At 42.3% G+C, this 17,665-nt stretch overlaps 1 protein-coding gene across 1 annotated transcript in view; it reads left to right on the forward strand.

Annotated features, from left to right (window-relative positions):
• PANX1 (pannexin 1) overlaps window positions 1-16,534 on the forward strand; it is a 50,096-nt gene extending 33,562 nt beyond the window's left edge. Inside the window, exons 3-5 of the mRNA XM_037065341.1 lie at window positions 9,311-9,534; window positions 10,614-11,287; window positions 11,850-16,534. Of these exons, the coding sequence (XP_036921236.1) occupies window positions 9,311-9,534; window positions 10,614-11,287; window positions 11,850-11,929 (978 nt within the window). The 3' untranslated portion in view covers window positions 11,930-16,534. The remainder of the gene's footprint in view (window positions 1-9,310; window positions 9,535-10,613; window positions 11,288-11,849) is intronic.
• Window positions 16,535-17,665: the final 1,131 nt, after the last annotated feature.

The following is a 17,665-nucleotide window of genomic DNA, read 5'->3' on the forward strand; positions in this document are numbered from 1 at the left end:
TTTCTAGGACTCAGATCCATACAAGCAGATACCATGCCCAGGTCTTTTCCACCAGCATACAGCTGGGACAGCGCACAGTGCATGGTGGGTGTGCGAAACACATGCATGGAGGGGAGGAGAGGAATAGGTAGCTCGTATATCCTGTTCAGAACCAGACCTAGTTCTCTATGAGTCTGGGTGAGAGACACAGAATTTATGTGGACACTTCCCAGTTCAGTTCCAATGCCAGAGTGAAAAAAAAACCCAGGAGACCCCAGTTCCCCCCAGAGTTACTCCATATAATATTTAAATGTGTTTATCATCAGCATAAAGTTTATGGCAGTGGTATCATTAATGCTGTAACTTCTCCCCACCTACATCTTTCATTCTCCTTTCCTCTTCCTCCCCCATTCCATTTTTTTCTGGTAGTCTAGCACCCCTTAAGGGAAGTCTTTTGTGCAAATATGGATTCATTGAAAGACACCAGCAGGTGGCGCCTTAGGACTTTTGATAACTGGCCTTTTTGGAGGCATTCTGTTCTTTGTCAAGTTCGAGTTCATAATGTAGGTAACTGGTAGGCAAGATTTCTTTCTGAAACAGAAAAGCGGGCGGGTACTGAAAAACAGAAGCAAACAAACAAACAAGAAACAGAACAAGAAAATAAGAACAAGAAAATAAAATTAACAGAGTTGTCATATTTTTCTTTATTTCTCAAAAGTGGCTTTATAGGAACTTAGTTTGAAGGAATCCTCTGAGGCTGCCAGACCAGAGGTAGTCAAACCTTAGCATTATCTGTGTGCAAATATAGGATCCTGAGCGCCATTCAAACCACTGGATTGGAATCTGTCAAGTTAATACCAGGAGTATGGTTTTTATCCACTTTCAGGAGATTCCCGTTACTGTTGGCCCAGCTTGGGTTCCAGTGTAGATACCACTAATCTAGACTTATGTTTCCCAAACTCCATGTGCATGCATATCACCCAGACATTTTGTTGAAATAATAGACTCAGATTTAGTTGGTCTTATGGAACCCAAATTCTGCATTTCTAACAAGTTACCAGCCAATGCTGAAATTAAGAAGCAAGTACTCACAGAACATGCTGACAGGGTCCAGAGGGGAGAGGGGAGAGAATCACAGGGGAAAAGGGGAAGGACTCACATGAACAAGTATAAAGGAAACATGGACAATAACTAAGGTTGGGGGCAGAAATGGGAGGGAGGTAGGGAGCACTGGGGGGGGGGGCAGGGCTGGGAATACAAGACAGAAAACTACTTGAGCAAGAATTAAATTAAAAAAAAATTTAAATAAATAAAAATAAAATAAAATAAAGAAGCAAGTACTCATAGCAGGAGTTGGCAATTTATGACACATGCTCCAGCCACATGCAGCACATCACCTGTTTCTACAAATATTTTTAATGGCACACAGTCATGTTCATTCATTTGCACGTTGTCTGTGTCTGCTTGCACACTATGACAGAGTTCAGTAGTTGCCACAAAGGCCTTAGAGCTTACGAATGCTTATTGTTTGGCCCTTTGCAGGAAGAAGTTTGCCCACCCCGATCTAGAGTACTAAAGCCCTCCCAGCTGATCCATTAAAAGGACACTCCCCGCCTCACAGGACTCTTTATTCCGTTTTCATACAGATCTTTAGGAAGGTTTCATTTTGCTTCCTTGAAACTGGGTTCTAATTCCATTGACAGGAGTCTTTTTCTTCTTCCACATACAAACACTATGTTCACCATCCTTTCTCTCTCACAGGCTTCTCCTTATGTTTCTCCAGAATATCACCCAACACAAAGCTTTGGGTGTCTTCCCTTGAGTGCAGAGGGGAGTGGCATACCACCTCTTCTCTGTCATCTGGCAACTACTCATGGAATGCACTAGCCTTTTAGGTAGCTCCTCGCTCTTGCCATCTATATTTAGGATTGTTTTTAAGCTGGTTACTGTCTGAACATCATGGAACCAGGAATAAACATCTTTTGTGTGTCTTTTTATTTTACTTCCTTGTACAGTTTGTTCTTGATTTCATCTACTTCCTACTTTCTGCCCATTCCTTCCTATCTCTTCTCTTTTGCCCAACCCTTAAATGGCAGGGCTTCATGGCCCTCCCTGTTCCTCTCATCTCCTTCTACACATTCTCCTTGGATGCTCTTGGCCATGCTTTTGGCTTCAACCATCTATATGCTGTAAAATCCTGAATCAGAGAGCCAGTCAGATTTTCTTCCCTTATTTTCAGTTATCTACTGAATGTGTCTACCAGGATGTTCTTGACTACAGGTATCTTGTGTTCAAAACTTCTCATTCTCTTAGGTCTGTCCTTCCATCTCATTCTTTTCTACTGTGAGTTTGCTCCTTCTTGTTTCTTGATTTTCACTAATGGAATCACCGCCAATGCCCTTGGATAAGCTGGAATTATGAGCCTCATTTGCTCCCCTATTCCATCCCTCACTTCCAAGTGTGCAGTGAAGTGTATGTTTCCCCTGCATGTAGCACTCAAATGCACCCTCCCTTCTCCCACTGTTGGGGCCTTAGTTCAGTGCTTATCTTTTCCTGCCTGATCTCTCTCCTCTGCAGTGTTCTCCCTTCCCCACTGCTGTAATAGTCTTTCTAAAATCATTTTGGTCATGGCATCTACCAGTGGCTTCCCATGGTGGGTGTAGTGGGAGTCCGAGAGCTTCATAATTCTGTCCCTGCTAACCCTTTGTGTGTGTTTCTGAAGACTGCTATAATCAGCTACCACAAATTTGGCAGGTTCAAACAATGGCGATTTTTTTCTCTCGCAGTTCTGAAGGCCAGAAGTTAGAAATCAAGGTGTCAGCAGGGTTGGTTTCTTTCTGAGGATCCAAAAGGAAAATCTGTTAAGTGTCTCTCTTCTAGCTTCTGGTGGTTGCCAGCAACCCTTGGTGGCTGGTAGATGTATCATCACTCCCATCTCTGCCTTCTTCTTTACGTAGCTTCTCCCCTGTGTGTCTCTGTGTCTCCATATGGCCTTCTTGGAGGGATAACAGTCACTGGATTAGGGCCTGCCCTAGTTAAGTATGCCCTCATCTTAACCAATTACATCTTCAAAGACTGTATTTCCAAATAATGTCACATACAAAGATTCCAGGTAGACATGAGTTTTAGGAGTATGCCATTCAACCTAGCACATGCTTCCAGCCTCAGCTCTGACTACTCACTATGGGCTTGCTCATTTTATTTGGTGCCCCAGGTGCCTGAGAATTCACTGAGCAGACAAGGAGAAAAGACTCCAACAAAGGAAAGATGAGGAAAGGTGATGTCCCAAGGAACACAGAGAAGGTGAAATTTGAGCTGTCTTACTATAATAATACTTTGTGTTATGTTTGGGTTTGTTTTTTGTGTTTTGTTTGTTTGTTTGTTTGTTTTTTGCCTCATTGTAAGACATAGCTCAGAGACTTCTGGCCAAGATGGAGGTGTAACTAGATACACTTTGCCTCCTCGCACACCAAAAGGACAACAACAAATTTAAAAGCAAAAAACAACCAGAACTGACAGAAGATCAGTTCTTTGGTTGTTGGACTGTATGGAAGTCCAACAACCAAAAAGTTAAAGAAGAAACATTCATTCAGAATGGTAGGAAAGGCAGAGACCAGCAGCTGGGCAGAGAGGATGCATGGCAAGGTGGCCGGAGGACTAGGGCAGGTGAAGCAGCAGCTGGCAGACTGGGCAGTCCCACATTCTCATGTAGATAAACAGGAAGGAACAACTGGGGAGCGAGGCCATGCAACCCAGGGTTCCAGTGTGAGGAAATAAAGCCTCTGGCTTTAAAAACCTGTGGAAAGTAGGGCAGTAAGAGAAACTTCCAGCCTCACAGGAGAGTTTGTTGGAAAGACCCACAGAGTCCTAGAATGTGCACAAACCCACCCACTCAGGAATTAGCACTAGAAGAGTCCGGTTAGCTTGTGGGTAGTGAGGGACGTGATTGAAAGCCAGCCGAGAACCAAGCAAACGGCATTGTTCCCTCTCACACCCCTCCCCACAGACAGCACCACAATGCAGTGACTGGGTGGCTCCGCCCTGGTGAATACCTAAGGCTCTGCCTCTTACTATGTAACAGGCATGCTGAGACAAAAAAAAAAAAAAAAAAGTGGCTCAAATGAAAGAACAGATCAAAGTTCCAGAACTAGAACTAAGTGATGAAGAGACAGACAATCTATTAGATACAGAGTTCAAAACAGTGGTAATCAGGATGTTCATAGAAATGGTTGAGTATGGTCATAAAACAGAGTAAAAAGTGAAGGCTATGGAAAGTGAAATAAAGAAAAATGTACAGGGAACCAACAGTGAAGGGAAGAAAACCAGGAATCAAATCAATGGTTTGGACCAGAACAGAATGGAGAAACAAGAATTCAGAAAAGCAAGGAGAGGCTTAGGAATCTCTGGGACAACTTTAGACATTCCAACATCCAAATCATAGGGGTGCCAGAAGGAGAAGAGGAAAGCAAGAAATTGAAAACTTATTTCAGAAAATAATGAAGGAGAACTTCCCTAATCTGTCAAAGGAAATAAACTTCTAGGAAGTTCAGGAAGCTCAGAGAGCCCCAAACAAGTTAGACCCAAGGAAGCACACACCAAGGCATCATAATTACATTACCTAAGATTAAAGACAAAGAGAGAATCTTAAAAGCAGCAAGGGAAAAGAAGACAGTTACCTACAAAGGAGTGCCCATAAGACCATCAGCTGATTTCTCAAAAGAAACCTTGCAGGCAGGAAGGGGCTGAGAAGAAGTATTTGAAGTAATGAAAGGCAAGGACCTACATCCAAAATTACTGATAGCAAAGCTATTATTTAGAATGGAAGGGCAGATAAAGTGCTTCCCAGATAAGGTCAAGTTAAAGGAGTTGATCATCACCAAGCCCTTATTATATGAAATGTTAAAGGGTCTTATCTAAGAAATTGAAGAAAATCAAAAACTGTGAACAGTAAAATGACAACAAACTCACAACTATCAACAAATGAACCTAAACAAATTAAGAAAAACAACAAAAACAAAAACTAAGCAAACGACTAGAACAGGAACAGAATCTCAGAAATGGAGATCACATGGAGGGTTTTCAGTGGGGAGGGGCAGGGGAGGAATAGTGGGGGTAAGGTACAGGGACTAAGAAGCACAATTGGTAAGCATGAAATAGATGGGGAGAAGCCAAAAATGGTATAGGAAACAGAGAAATCAAAGAACTTATGTGTACAACTCATGGGCATGAACTAAGTGGGGGAGGAATATTAGAGGGTTGAGGGGTGAGGAATGGAGGAGGGATAAAGTGGGAAAAATTGGGACAACTGTAATAGCATAACCAATAAAATATACTTAAAAAAACAACTGAACCTAAAAAAAAATGAACTAAGCAAACAACTAGAATAGGAACAGAATCACAGAAATGGAAATTACATGGAGAGTTATCAGCCGAGAGCAGGAGGGGCAGAATGGGGGAGAAGGTACATGGAATAAGAAGCACAAATGGTAGGTACAAAATAGACAGGAGCAGATTGAGCATAGTATAGGAAATGGAGAAGCCAAAGAACTTATATGTATGACCCATGGACATGAACTAAGATGGGGGGAGGGTAATGCTGATGGGAGAGGGGTGCAGGATGGAGGGTAATAAAGGGGAGGAAAAAATGGGACAACTGTAACAGCATAATCAATAAAATATATTACAAAATAAAGCATAGCTCAGATGTTACCTTTTTCCCAGAGCTTCCCTTGACCTCCTCAAGGACATATTTCTTTTTTAAATATTTATTTATTTTTAGAAAGAGGGGAAGGGAGGGAGAAAGAGATGGAGAGAAACATCCATTGATTGGTTGCCTCTTGCACACAACCCTAACCAGTGACCAAACTCAGAACCCAGGCATATGTGCTGACTGGGAATCGAACTGGCAACTTTTCACTTTGCAGGATGATGCCCAATCCCCTGAGCCACAACAACCAGGCCCCCAAGGACATTTCTATTCCCTCAATACCTACATATCTTGTAGCTGTCACTTTTATGTTTTGATTGCTCAATTATCAGCTTGCATTTTCACCTGGCCTGGGGCTGACTCCATACACCTCATCTGTGGGGCCATGCTTTCAGCCCACTGTGTAGCACCTGCAAGGTGCCCAGAAGATAGTTTCTAGTAAATTTACCCACCTGCATTTAATCCCATAGGACCTGATTACATACATTTCACAGAGGAGTTGTTTAGTCCTGCTTGGACAGTTCTTTGCCTTAGATGAGGTGGAGAGGATTTGAACAGGGAGGGAGTTTATGCCTGATCCCCTCCACAGTTCCCTCTGTCTGGGGGTTCTATTCTGACTATAGCCCCTTTCAGGAAAAATACAGTTTTTCTAATGCAGATAGACTGAAAACTGTGCCAAGTGCTTGGTTCCACATTGCTTTCAGCAGCTTCATTCTCAGTGGAAGGACTCAGTGCCACCGTGGGCATCGTGCAGCATAATGTGGCGACAGCTTGAAGAGATGCTGCACACCTCAGACCTGATGGGGAGGAGACATGCTGCAAGTAGAGCCACTCCAGTCTGTCCAGCAGCTATGGTCATAAAACACGGCAGTTTGTCCTTGTTCCTCAGCTGGATAAAAGAATTCTAAAGACTATAATTTAATGCTTTTTAATGGCTATTTTAGTTGAATTGATTTTAGTACCATCATGTAACAGATTCACTCACAGTCACCTTTGATTTTTGATGGGGAAAAACAGAGGTTTAACTGTAGAAAACCAAGAGATAGGGGCATTCAACTACATTTCTAAGGGGTGATCAAGGTACAAGGGTATTTTGGAGAAATCAGACATCCAGTATGCAATTCTTTTAAACATTCATTTTTGTAATTACAGTAAGCTGTGCTGAACTGCTCATTAGTACTAATTATTACCTCAAGTGGGCCACAGACTGAAGAACAGTTTGAGGTTAAATGTTGTTATTCAAATAGCTTTGAAATAAAAGTGTTCTGTAAAAATATTTCACATCCCCAAGTTAGAAATGGTTCCCTCTGTGATTCCCCAAGAGGGTGCCTGGTTCTTGGGGCTGGGTGAGCAGCGCAAACTTCACGTTGCAGTTACATTTGTATACTAATGGGCACCTCCAGAGCGGGCAAGAACTGAAGGAACACTGCTTCTCACTGCAGCCAGCCCTGAACTGTGCAGCCCAAAGCCAGCTAATAGCTTCTTCTATGTGACATTGTGCAGCAAATTTGATTAATAATTTTGATAAGCCCCAACCCATGCCAAAACACCTGTGTGAAGCAGCTGTACTGGTGAGAGGGCTTTGCAAAGTTCAGAGCCATCTGGGATTTCTCTCCTCCTCTGCAGCAGGGATCCCTAACATGGGGTCTGTGAAGGTATCAAGGAGTGTCTAACTGGGGTAGGAAAACACACATCAGCTTGATCTTTTATGCTCTTCTAACTAAAATTTAACATTAAAAAAGTGTGTGTGCTATAATCCATAATGGTATCAGTAGTACTTATGACTTTGTTATCCACAGAAATCACAGATAACTTGAAATACTGTTTCCCCTTAACTGCTTCACAATTCATGTTGCTGTGATAGAATCAGTTAGATTCTATCAAGTGGGTTAATAAAAAATCACATGCAAAATTGTTTGAAGTGTTTTATGCATTTAAAATATTGTTCTCCGTGAAAAACAAGGCAAAATTCAGGAGCTGTCACAGAACCAGGAAGCCTAGGGAGACATGACAACTAAATGAGATGGACTCTCTGGACTGGGTCTTGGAACAGAAAGAAGACAATTACGGGAACACTGGACAAATCCAAGTAAAAGTCTGGAATTTAGATCATAGTAATATGCCAGTGATGGGTTCTTAGTGTTGAAAGGTGAACCCTAGTAATGTAAGATGTTAACAGTGGGGACCTCTGGGTGAGGGGTATTTGAGGACTCTCTGTACCCTCTTTGCCACTGCCCAAAACCAGAGATGTGTGAAGTGGAGGTTTTGTGTCAGTTCAGGGCCTCTTCCTGTTATAACTCCGAGGAACTGCAGGGAGAGAGCAATCCAAAGTAGGGAGGAGTTTTCCAGAGAAATAAAATAATTTGCAGTGTCTTATTTGCAGTTTTCCATGGTGGAAAAGCCATGGCTTTGGGATCAAAGGCCAGGCTTCATATTCTGGTTCTGTCACCAGCTTTGTGCTCTGCAGCCGGTAAGCTGCTGTGGACTCCTCCCCCCTTGCAAAATACAGCCTACAATAAAGGCCTTGCCAGTGTCATTATGAGGACCAAAGGTGAGGTGCCCATTAGGTAGCCCTTCATTGGTCTTAGCTGTTATATTTTAGTGCTTATGACATGCCAAGCACCGTACTAAGCATTTTCATAAGCTATCTAACTTAATCTTCATAATACCTGTATTACATGACCTTTTCATAAAAAATATGATAACAGAGGGTCAAAGGCATAGTGACCTCTGATCTTTAGTGGCCCAAGGCCAGTAAGCTGAGCTTAAATTTAGATCTGTGATGACTGTAGTTAGTTCATGGACTTCTTATGTCTTTTCTTGAGGCTAAGCCTTTCCTGATGACCTGATTAATGTGCTTTCAGGTGCTCTTCAGCCTCTCTGACTTCTGAACCCACTCTCGTTTGTTTTGCACGTGTAGCCAGGTCCGGATGCCCTCCCCTGGACACTGTTGTTCATGGGGTGGGCTTCTCCTGGCGTGAGATTAACCAGCTGTGTATGTAAATGAGGGTGCTGGGCTGTGCTCATGTCTGTCCCAGTATAGAAGGTTTGTTCCTCATTCTGTGATTTCTAACTGCTTATTTCAGTTATTAGATGGGATGATTAGTAAGTTGCTGAAGCCAAAATTTTTCTCATTTGTTTTGAGCAAAGTTATGCATTTCTATGTCATTCTCCCAGATTCCACAGCAGGAGGAGTCGGGGGCAGCAGGGGAGGAACAGAACTCTAAGCTTTAATGACCTTCTTAAAAACAACAAAATAAACAACCTAGCAGAGGCCACTGTGACTTTACCTCTTCCTTGATTGGGATTTGTTGAGGGATTACTCAAAAGGACATAGGAGTAATTTCATTTTTTGTTTCCTTTTGTAATTAGAGAGAGGAGACACCTAGTGCCACCAGGTAGTGGCCAGTTATTTCCAATTAAAGTCTATTGAAGGGAAGGAGAAACAGGTATCAAGCCAAGTGAGCCATATGAAGTAGTTACTAGGTGATGAGCCTTATTTCCATGAGCGATATGGGTACGCACATTTGTGTCAAAATGAGGAAGCCAGAGCAGCACTTAGCATGGTTAGGTGACGTTAGTGAGAGGTTCTTCGATCCCATGCTTTGCTCTCTTGTGTTTCAGTTTTTCCCCTACATCCTGTTACTGGTTGCCATCCTCCTGTACCTGCCCTCCCTGTTCTGGCGTTTTGCTGCTGCTCCGCACATTTGCTCAGATTTGAAGTTCATCATGGAAGAACTTGACAAAGTTTACAACCGCGCAATTAAAGCCGCAAAAAGCGCACGTGACCTCGACCTGAGAGATGGTGTCTCCCCAGTTCCTGGCTCTAATGAGAACGTAGGGCAAAGGTAACTTAGTCCCCAGCAGGCACCCAGTTGGGTTTTACAGTACTCATGTTTGCTGCCCTTTTCCTACCAGTCTGGGCTTCAGATTCCCACTGCTAGCAGATGGGGGCCATCATCCACCTGGTGACAGTTTGTGGGAGCCAGGCAGGCTCGCCCTCCCTAAATTTTGACCCCGCCTGCATGCCCCAGCACTAGGTCCTCCCCTTGTTGAGTGAAGCATCAGCATCTCCTATTCTAAAATGCAGTTGTAGTAGACATAACAGGTTATGGTACTAGGTGTGGCTTGCTTGCTTTCACCTCCACCTTAATGGGGAAGCCCAGAGGATTATGAGGCCACTGAGCAGGTGTGAGAGAAGTAGGGAATGAGTAGGCAGTGCCTTGCCTTTTTCACATCTTCCTCTGATTCTTGTGGTTAGCAACAGTAATAATAATAACGGCTCTTATTTTTAAAATACTTAATATATCCCAGACACCATATTGAGTTCTCTAAGTACACTATTTCATTTAATCCTCAGAGCATCATTTTCAACTCAGTGCATTTATTTGTTTCCCTCTCCCTCCATTTTCAGATAAAAACACTGCCCTATAGCAACCAGTGGGTGCGGTGGGACCTGAGCCAGGTCTGTTGGGCCCGCAACCTGAGCCCACAACCCTGCTTCTCACCCTTTGCCAATAGGAAGCACCTGTGTTCTGGTTGGGCTGGAAGATTCTTTTTTGCTTTATTCTGCACACTTGAGCAGAAAATTATAGTTAAAAGCAGCAGGACAAGAACTATCAAATTTACTTAACAAACATGTACATTTACTAGGTACCAGGTGTTCTAAGAATTTACAAATAACTCATTTAACAAACTAGACCTTTTTTTAAATGTTAAGGGGAAAGGTGTTTTATTATTGCTTTTCACTTTTCTTAAAAATACTGATTTTTTTCCTCCTGTACTTAAGTGAAGTTACAAGCAGAGGAGTACAGGAGGGAAGGTGTTTGAGATTTTTAGTGTGCTGTTATTGAATGTGATCATTTCTTTAATATTGGATGGTCTTGGTAAGGCTTTAATTTTTTTATTTGTTTCTTTTTCTTTTTAGTTTGTGGGAGATATCTGAAAACCACTTTAAGTACCCAATTGTGGAACAGTACTTGAAGACAAAGAAAAACTCAAATACTTTAATTGTCAAGTACATCAGTGGCCGGGTGCTAACACTCAGCATTATACTATTAGCATGTGTCTACCTGGGCTATTATGTTAGCCTCTCCTCCCTCTCAGATGAGTTTGTCTGCAGCATCAAGTCAGGGATCCTGAGAAATGATAGCACTGTCCCCGATCAGTTTCAGTGTAAACTCATTGCCGCCGGCATCTTCCAGTTGCTCAGTTTCATTAACCTCGTGGTTTATGGTCTACTGGTTCCCATAGTTGTCTACACGCTGTTTGTTCCACTGAGGCAGAAGACAGAAGTTCTGAAAGTGTATGAAATCCTGCCAACTTTTGATGTTCTACATTTCAAGTCTCAAGGGTACAATGACTTGAGCCTCTACAACCTTTTCTTGGAGGAGAATATAAGTGAACTCAAGTCATACAAATGTCTTAAGGTACTGGAGAATATTAAAAGCAGTTGTCAGGGCATCGACCCATTGGTTCTCCTGATTAACCTTGGTACGATCAAGGTGGATGTTTTCGATGGCAAAGTTGTTGATGACAAAAATCACAAGAAGGATGAGATGATGGGAGAGGAGCAAGGGAACCAGATGGCGGACCTCAAAGGTAAGGTTAGCTTTCAAGGATTGGCTGAGGGGACCCACAGAGAACCTTTGCAGCTGTCTTTTATGAGTGATTGACAGTCTTTGCCATGCCCACCATTGGGCATTAAACCATTCTCCTAGTACGGTCTTAGGTAAAACCCTCCTGTACTAGGAGAGAGAGGGAAAGAATTGGGGCATCCCCAGATTTCCAAAGAAGGAAAGCGTCTGTGCTTTCCCTAGACTGTTCTTTCTTCTCCTCATTCTTTCTGTTTCATACTCTGCCTCTTGCACAAGCATTCCTCCTTGCTGTCATTCTTGCTTATTTTTTCTCTTGTTTTACTGGCTTTTCTCCCTGTATCTTTAATCTGCTTGTCTTTTGTTCTCTGTCTCTTTTAAAAGGGGATGAAAGTTTATTGGTTTAATTGTTGCCCTGACCTAACTTCACTGTGCAGTGAAGTGTGGCTAAGAAGCAATACCTGGTAAGGCAAAGAACATGAAAGATTATAGCAGAATGGAAGTTACTTCATACTCATGGTTCCTGCTCTGTGCCTCCTGTCCTGAATATTTGTTTTCCGTTTTGACAGATTTGAATGTACACGGTGGAACTAAAGCAACTAATGGAGAGGGGAATGCTCGACAGAGACTTCTGGATTCTTCTTGCTGATGAATTTTTTGTCAACCTTAGATCCATGACTTCTGTGACATGGGATTCATTTAGGCTAAAGTGCCTGTCAGGTTTCAGTTGGTTGGCAGCCAATGGTTCTTGGTAGTGGGAGAGCACGACTTAGTGAGTCCCTAATGAAAACGACGGTGAGCAAAATGTTGTGGGAGAACCGTTCGTGAACTTCCTTTGAGAAGAAATGCAGAGACAAGTAAACCACAGCAAGTTCTCATCAGATGAAAAGTGGAAAGTCTAATCAAAGTAAGAGCAGTAGCCCTTTTGGTGTCTCAGATAAACACTTTTCTGTGTAGACAGTACGATGAGACTCAGAGCTACTGGAAAGTAAGGACTTAGGGAGATTTTTGTTTTGTTTTATGAAGTAATAATAAGCATGGGAGGATCCAGTTTAATATGGATCTCCTACAAACCCTAATGACTGTTGGGCAAGAAAAGCACTCACTGGCTGTGGACCCAGAGGTACACCTGCTCTTGGCCTCTTCCTAACCTGGGAGAAATGCCGGTGCCTTGGTCTTACAGGCCCCGGCTGTCTTTACACTGCTGCTGTGAGCCTTGGCGAACTGAAATTCTCTACCAGTTTTTGTTGCTATCCATTATGAAGGGCCCAGGCCCAAGCACTCCTCTGACTGAAAACTGTATCAGATAGAATCTAAAGGACATTTACTTGTGACTTCTATATAGGAAAGAATGCTTCCAAAAGAGCCGGTGGGAAAATCAGAACATACAGAACAGGTTAATTCAGTCACTTTTCAAGGCTGTTCTTCAGTGCGTTCTTCTGTTAGCAAAAGCATTTGAAACAGGATGTTACTTAAACAAATTCACCGAATGCAGAATGCGTCAAGTGAGGGACATTTTGCCTCTGATCAGAACGTATAAATGACATCTGCCGTATGGTGTGCCTGGAGCCAGAACAACTTAACAGTTTACTTTATTTATAATTAAACACATCCTTTAAAATGTGTTTAATTTTATTTTGACTTAGAATCATATGGTGTCAGAATTGAGGCCATTTGGGAAACGTGTTCTATCACTGGTGGACAGTTATGGAATAAATGACAAATGGGTATATGATATAAATGCAGGTGTCATTTCATAAACAGTTAAGGCAGATTCAGAATAGATAAAAACTTTAACCAATTCTGACCATGTAAATGCGTCATCATTATATTTATATTTTATACAAAATTCTTTAAAATGACATCTGTGGACCTGCTCATTTTCATTCTTAACAAGTTAACACATTGCTGAAGTGAGTAATCCTCAGGTGCCTCAGAGCTTACATATGGCTTTAGGGGCAGTTATTGACCTGAACTCATGACTGCTTAGTGAAAAACAAAAGTTATATAAGCTGCTCTTTATCTTTCAGGAACTCACAAAGCAGATTTGTGTGTGTATGTGCTTCTGTGGTGGTTTCTGAAATGGGTAGCTAATGATAAATAACCAAGAATGCAATCAGTGCTTTAAATTATTCTTATTTCTTGATATTTATTACCATTAAATTGTAATGGAAATGGCAGTAACCTAAATAACCAATTTTGTTACATATTTATATCACTGTATCTGAGCTGTTTAATCACAATTCTCTACATTCATAACTTTTTATAATTTGAAAAGATTTCTGACGTATATATTTTTATGATATGGTTTTTTTCAAAAATTTTCATCTTTTGTATGGACTGCCCCAAATTTGTATTTCGAAGGCATAAAAGTGGGCACATTATTTAGGAGATCAGGAACTAAGTCCTGTCACCTCTCTTCCTTTCATTAGAGTTATAAGTTGCCTCTGTTCATTTCCTTATTCCTACATTCTGAGCTCCAATAGGGTCTGTGATGTCCCAGACATCACACTAGTCACTGACTACACCGGTATGAATGAGACAGGTCCTCATCTTTGAGGAGTTTGGAGTCCAGTAAAAGGCAGTGAAGACAGAGGCAGGAACCAAGAAGAGTAACCACCATAAAGACCCTTCCAGAAAACTCAGCCAGTGCTCTGTGTTCCTGGGAAATACCATGCTGTTTTTTTCTTTCTCATAGTTTCTGTTTCTGGTGCTTTTGAGACTCTACTTACAGTTTTCCCAGAGGCTCTGGTTACATGTTCCCCAGACCGCAGCTTGGACAAAACCATATCAGAGATGGGGATTTTGAACAGTGAGTGCTCCAGTCACCCCACCTTTCATGCCTTACCTGGCAGGGAGTGGGGGGCACAAGCCGATGGAGCTAGCTGCCCATGAACAACAGTCATGGTGCCAGGAGACTGATGTGGATGTCTGGGCATGTATTTTGGCTTTGGACAAAAAGTGCTATTAGGGAAATTAACCCATCTATCCATGGTGAGTTGCTGGCCTAGTGGTTCGCTTTTCAGGAGCCAGACTCCTGAGGGTGAGGAGTCATTCATTACTCTGTGAAAGGAGATAAACATTCTAAATGGTCACCCCCAGCAGGGCTTGTTCCTGGGCCAGGTCTGCCTAGTAAACCACCAGGGGGCTTCTAAACCAGACTCATAACAACACTCGTGTTGCAGCTGGGACTGGGACCCATCATTCTGAATGCAGTGACCAGCCACATGTATAATTTTACCAAGGGTCAGGCAGAGACCCCCAATGCAGAGGTTCTTAAACATTTGGAAAGTTATGAACTCCCTTGAAGATTTTTTTAAAAGCGATTGACCTTCTCTTCAGATATACACAAACATTAAAGAAACCTTCAGGAGTCATAGTCCACACACCCAAGGTTAAGCTGTGCTTTACTGGCTGAAGGCCAGCCCGCACAGGAGAGAATGGCAGCCCCTGCTGCCTTTGTGGAAACACTAAGTCTAAGCTACATGCTTATTTTTTAATGAAGTGCACGTTTTGAGTAACTGACTTCATTTTCCAGAGTCAGACTTGAAACAGTTGTGAGAGTGAGTTGGAAGAGGTAGCCTGGAATGATGGGGCAGTTGGCCATAACCACTGTTCTCTGGCTACCAGGTGTTATCTTATTGCAGATCCAAATCACTGTCCCTGTACAGCCTCACTGGAGTGTGAGGAGGGTGGCTTAACACTTGTAAAGTGCTTTGCCCTACTACATAGTGGTTCTGTCACAAAGCTAGAAACTTCCATTTGTATGGTGGGTGTTGATGTTCTTGTTTCACTTGTGGAAACATGTTCACTGAGTAAGTATCTTCTCCCATCCAAGAATGAGCAGAGGTGGGGCAGTGGGGCACTGGAAGCTTGTTCCTGGGAGAATTAGTTCAGCTCTTAGAGGCAGATGGATACACACCTTTTTAAATGCACTCATGTTTGGTTTGTTTTGCTATTGTCAGTTCAGGGTAAATGGCAGATCCATGGGGGTGGGAGTTTTTATCCAGTGCTATACATCAAGCTCCTAAAACAATGTTGTATAATGGGCATCCTCAAATATGTGTTGTATGCACGAACACACTGTTATGATAAGTCCTAGTTTTTTGACAACCGTGTTTTGATTTTAAAAGGCAGATGGTTCTCTGAAGAAGAGAGGAAGGGAGGCTCATTTAGCTTCTTGGTGGAGAGGAAACTATTTCTGCAGATGAATAGGTTTCCACATATAAATAGTGACAGTTCGTAGCTTTTTATTGTGGAGTTAGTCATGATCACTTTCCAAATTCAAAACAAGTTCAATGTTGCCTTGCAATGATTAGAGAAATTGAGGTTTTAAAGGTCTTGGTCTCTGTAATTTTTCAGAATAATCTCATGGAGAGGATTGCTCATTGAAATGTGCAATTATCAGTACTCAAGGTTTCATCTCTCAGGGCATTGCGATAAACTAGCTCCTTCTGGGCAGTCATTGGCTTTTGGCTCTATTTTTCACAAATAAGGTGAAACCTTTAAAAAACAGGTTGTCAAAGATGGTGTTGTGTTATTTGTAGAATGGCATAAATGTTAATCTGTGCTTGGTTTGTCTTGCCTGCTTTAAATGAAGTGTTTTGTTCTTGGTTCTCTTCTTAGTGGTAAAAATACTTTGTCACTTAAAGCATGCGGTTTGATCAGTAATTGCTATTCAAGTTCCTGAAAGTTATAAAAGCTTCTCATGCCTTGAGTGCATGCCCCCTGCCCACCACAGGAGGAAAAGTCTTGTAGAGTTCTACGAGGTCACGTGTTCTCTACAAAAATGAAGCCATCAGCTCCTCTTTGACAAGTTGGCTTTAAAAGCATCATAATTACAGTTTAATAGTGCTTCTAGGTATAATCAAAACTGTCTTTAATGACTAAATTTCTTCAAAACTTTTAAGGAAAAACATGTACGTTCTTGGTACTGTGTCATTTGATAAGAAGGGTGGCTTCTATTCCACACACAAAAAAATCAAAAGATGAGAACATGTCATGGTTTAGAAAGTGATCCTTAAAAGCAGCACAAGCACTTTGAAAGCTCTGCATTTTGGTGGTTATCACTATTATATTTCACTATTATATTCCATGTGAGCCAGTTGGCCAAGCCTGCATTCTGATCGTGCTGACTTCATTTAAGGAGGTATGAAAGGCCAAAGACAAGGCCGTGCTGTTGTTCATACATAAAGGCAAAACTGTTTTGGTTCCACATTATTGTGTCCACCTAAATAAAACTTCTCTGAGTACTGAAAAATGTGTCTTAATATTCCTTGCCTTCTCTTCAGAGAAGATATAACAGAAGGTGCATCCTGAAATGTCCTGAGGCTCATTCCTGTCTGTTGACTACATCAGATTCAGTAGGCTTCGTGGTGCTTTCTGAAGTCCAGCTGGCAGTAATTAAAGGAAGAAAGCTTTGATTAAGGGCCCACAGATTCTGGCATTTCTAAAGCAGAAATCACGTGCATTTTCCAATTGGGGATTGTTTGCCTTGGAGAGGAAAGTGTACAGACTACATGCTTCAAGACGTTGTTGGCATGCCCATTTGCTCATTGCTTCCTCCTGCTCCCCAGCTGTTTCCTAGGATGGCGCTCCAGGAACCTTGGAAGTTGTATTCATTTTCCATTATTCTGTAACCAATTACTGCTACCTTAGCAGCTTAAACAAATAACATTATCTCAGTGCCCTGGGTCCAGAGTCTGGACGTGGCTGAGCTGAGTCCTCTGCTTAGGGTCTGACAGGGCTGCAGTCAAGGTGTGGATGGGTTACTCTCCTCAGAGGCTCCCTCAGGTTGTTGGCACAATTCACTTCCTTCTGACTGTCTTCCTTTTACTGAGTGTTCACTGGAGGCAGCCCACATTTCCTTGCCATGGGGGTTTCTCTAACATGACTGCTTATGTCATCAAGCCCCTAGTATTGTCTCTCACCTCAGGTAGGGTCTGGGGCCTCTTTTAACAGTTTTTACCCGATTAAGTCAGGCCACTCAAAATACTCTCCCTTTTGGTTAATTCAAAATTACCTGCTTTGGGAACTTAAGTTGTGTGAATTTAAGATCTATGAAATCCCTTCAGCTATGCCATATTCTGTTGCCTAGAAGCAAGGCACAGGATCCACCTACACGTGGGTGTGGGGATGGGGTAGAGATTGTATGGGGCCTGAACATCAGAGGAATCGTGAGGGCCCCTTAGGCTCTGCCTGCCATGAAAGTTTTCCTAAATCCCAACCTCTCTGTCTGAGCCTGTAGTGTGTCCTCAGCATCTTTCTGAGGCCTCTCTCTATTCCCAAGATATCTTTCAGGCTCTGGTCATTTCTTTCCTGAATTCCTCTAGAGATCTCATCATTTCTGACCCATTTTCCACATTCTTGTCACTGGATCTGTTAG

The sequence above is a fragment of the Sturnira hondurensis genome, unplaced genomic scaffold, assembly GCF_014824575.4.
Source record: "Sturnira hondurensis isolate 20B ecotype Veracruz unplaced genomic scaffold, ASM1482457v3 Scaffold0015659, whole genome shotgun sequence".
NCBI classification, from domain to species: Eukaryota; Metazoa; Chordata; class Mammalia; order Chiroptera; family Phyllostomidae; genus Sturnira; species Sturnira hondurensis.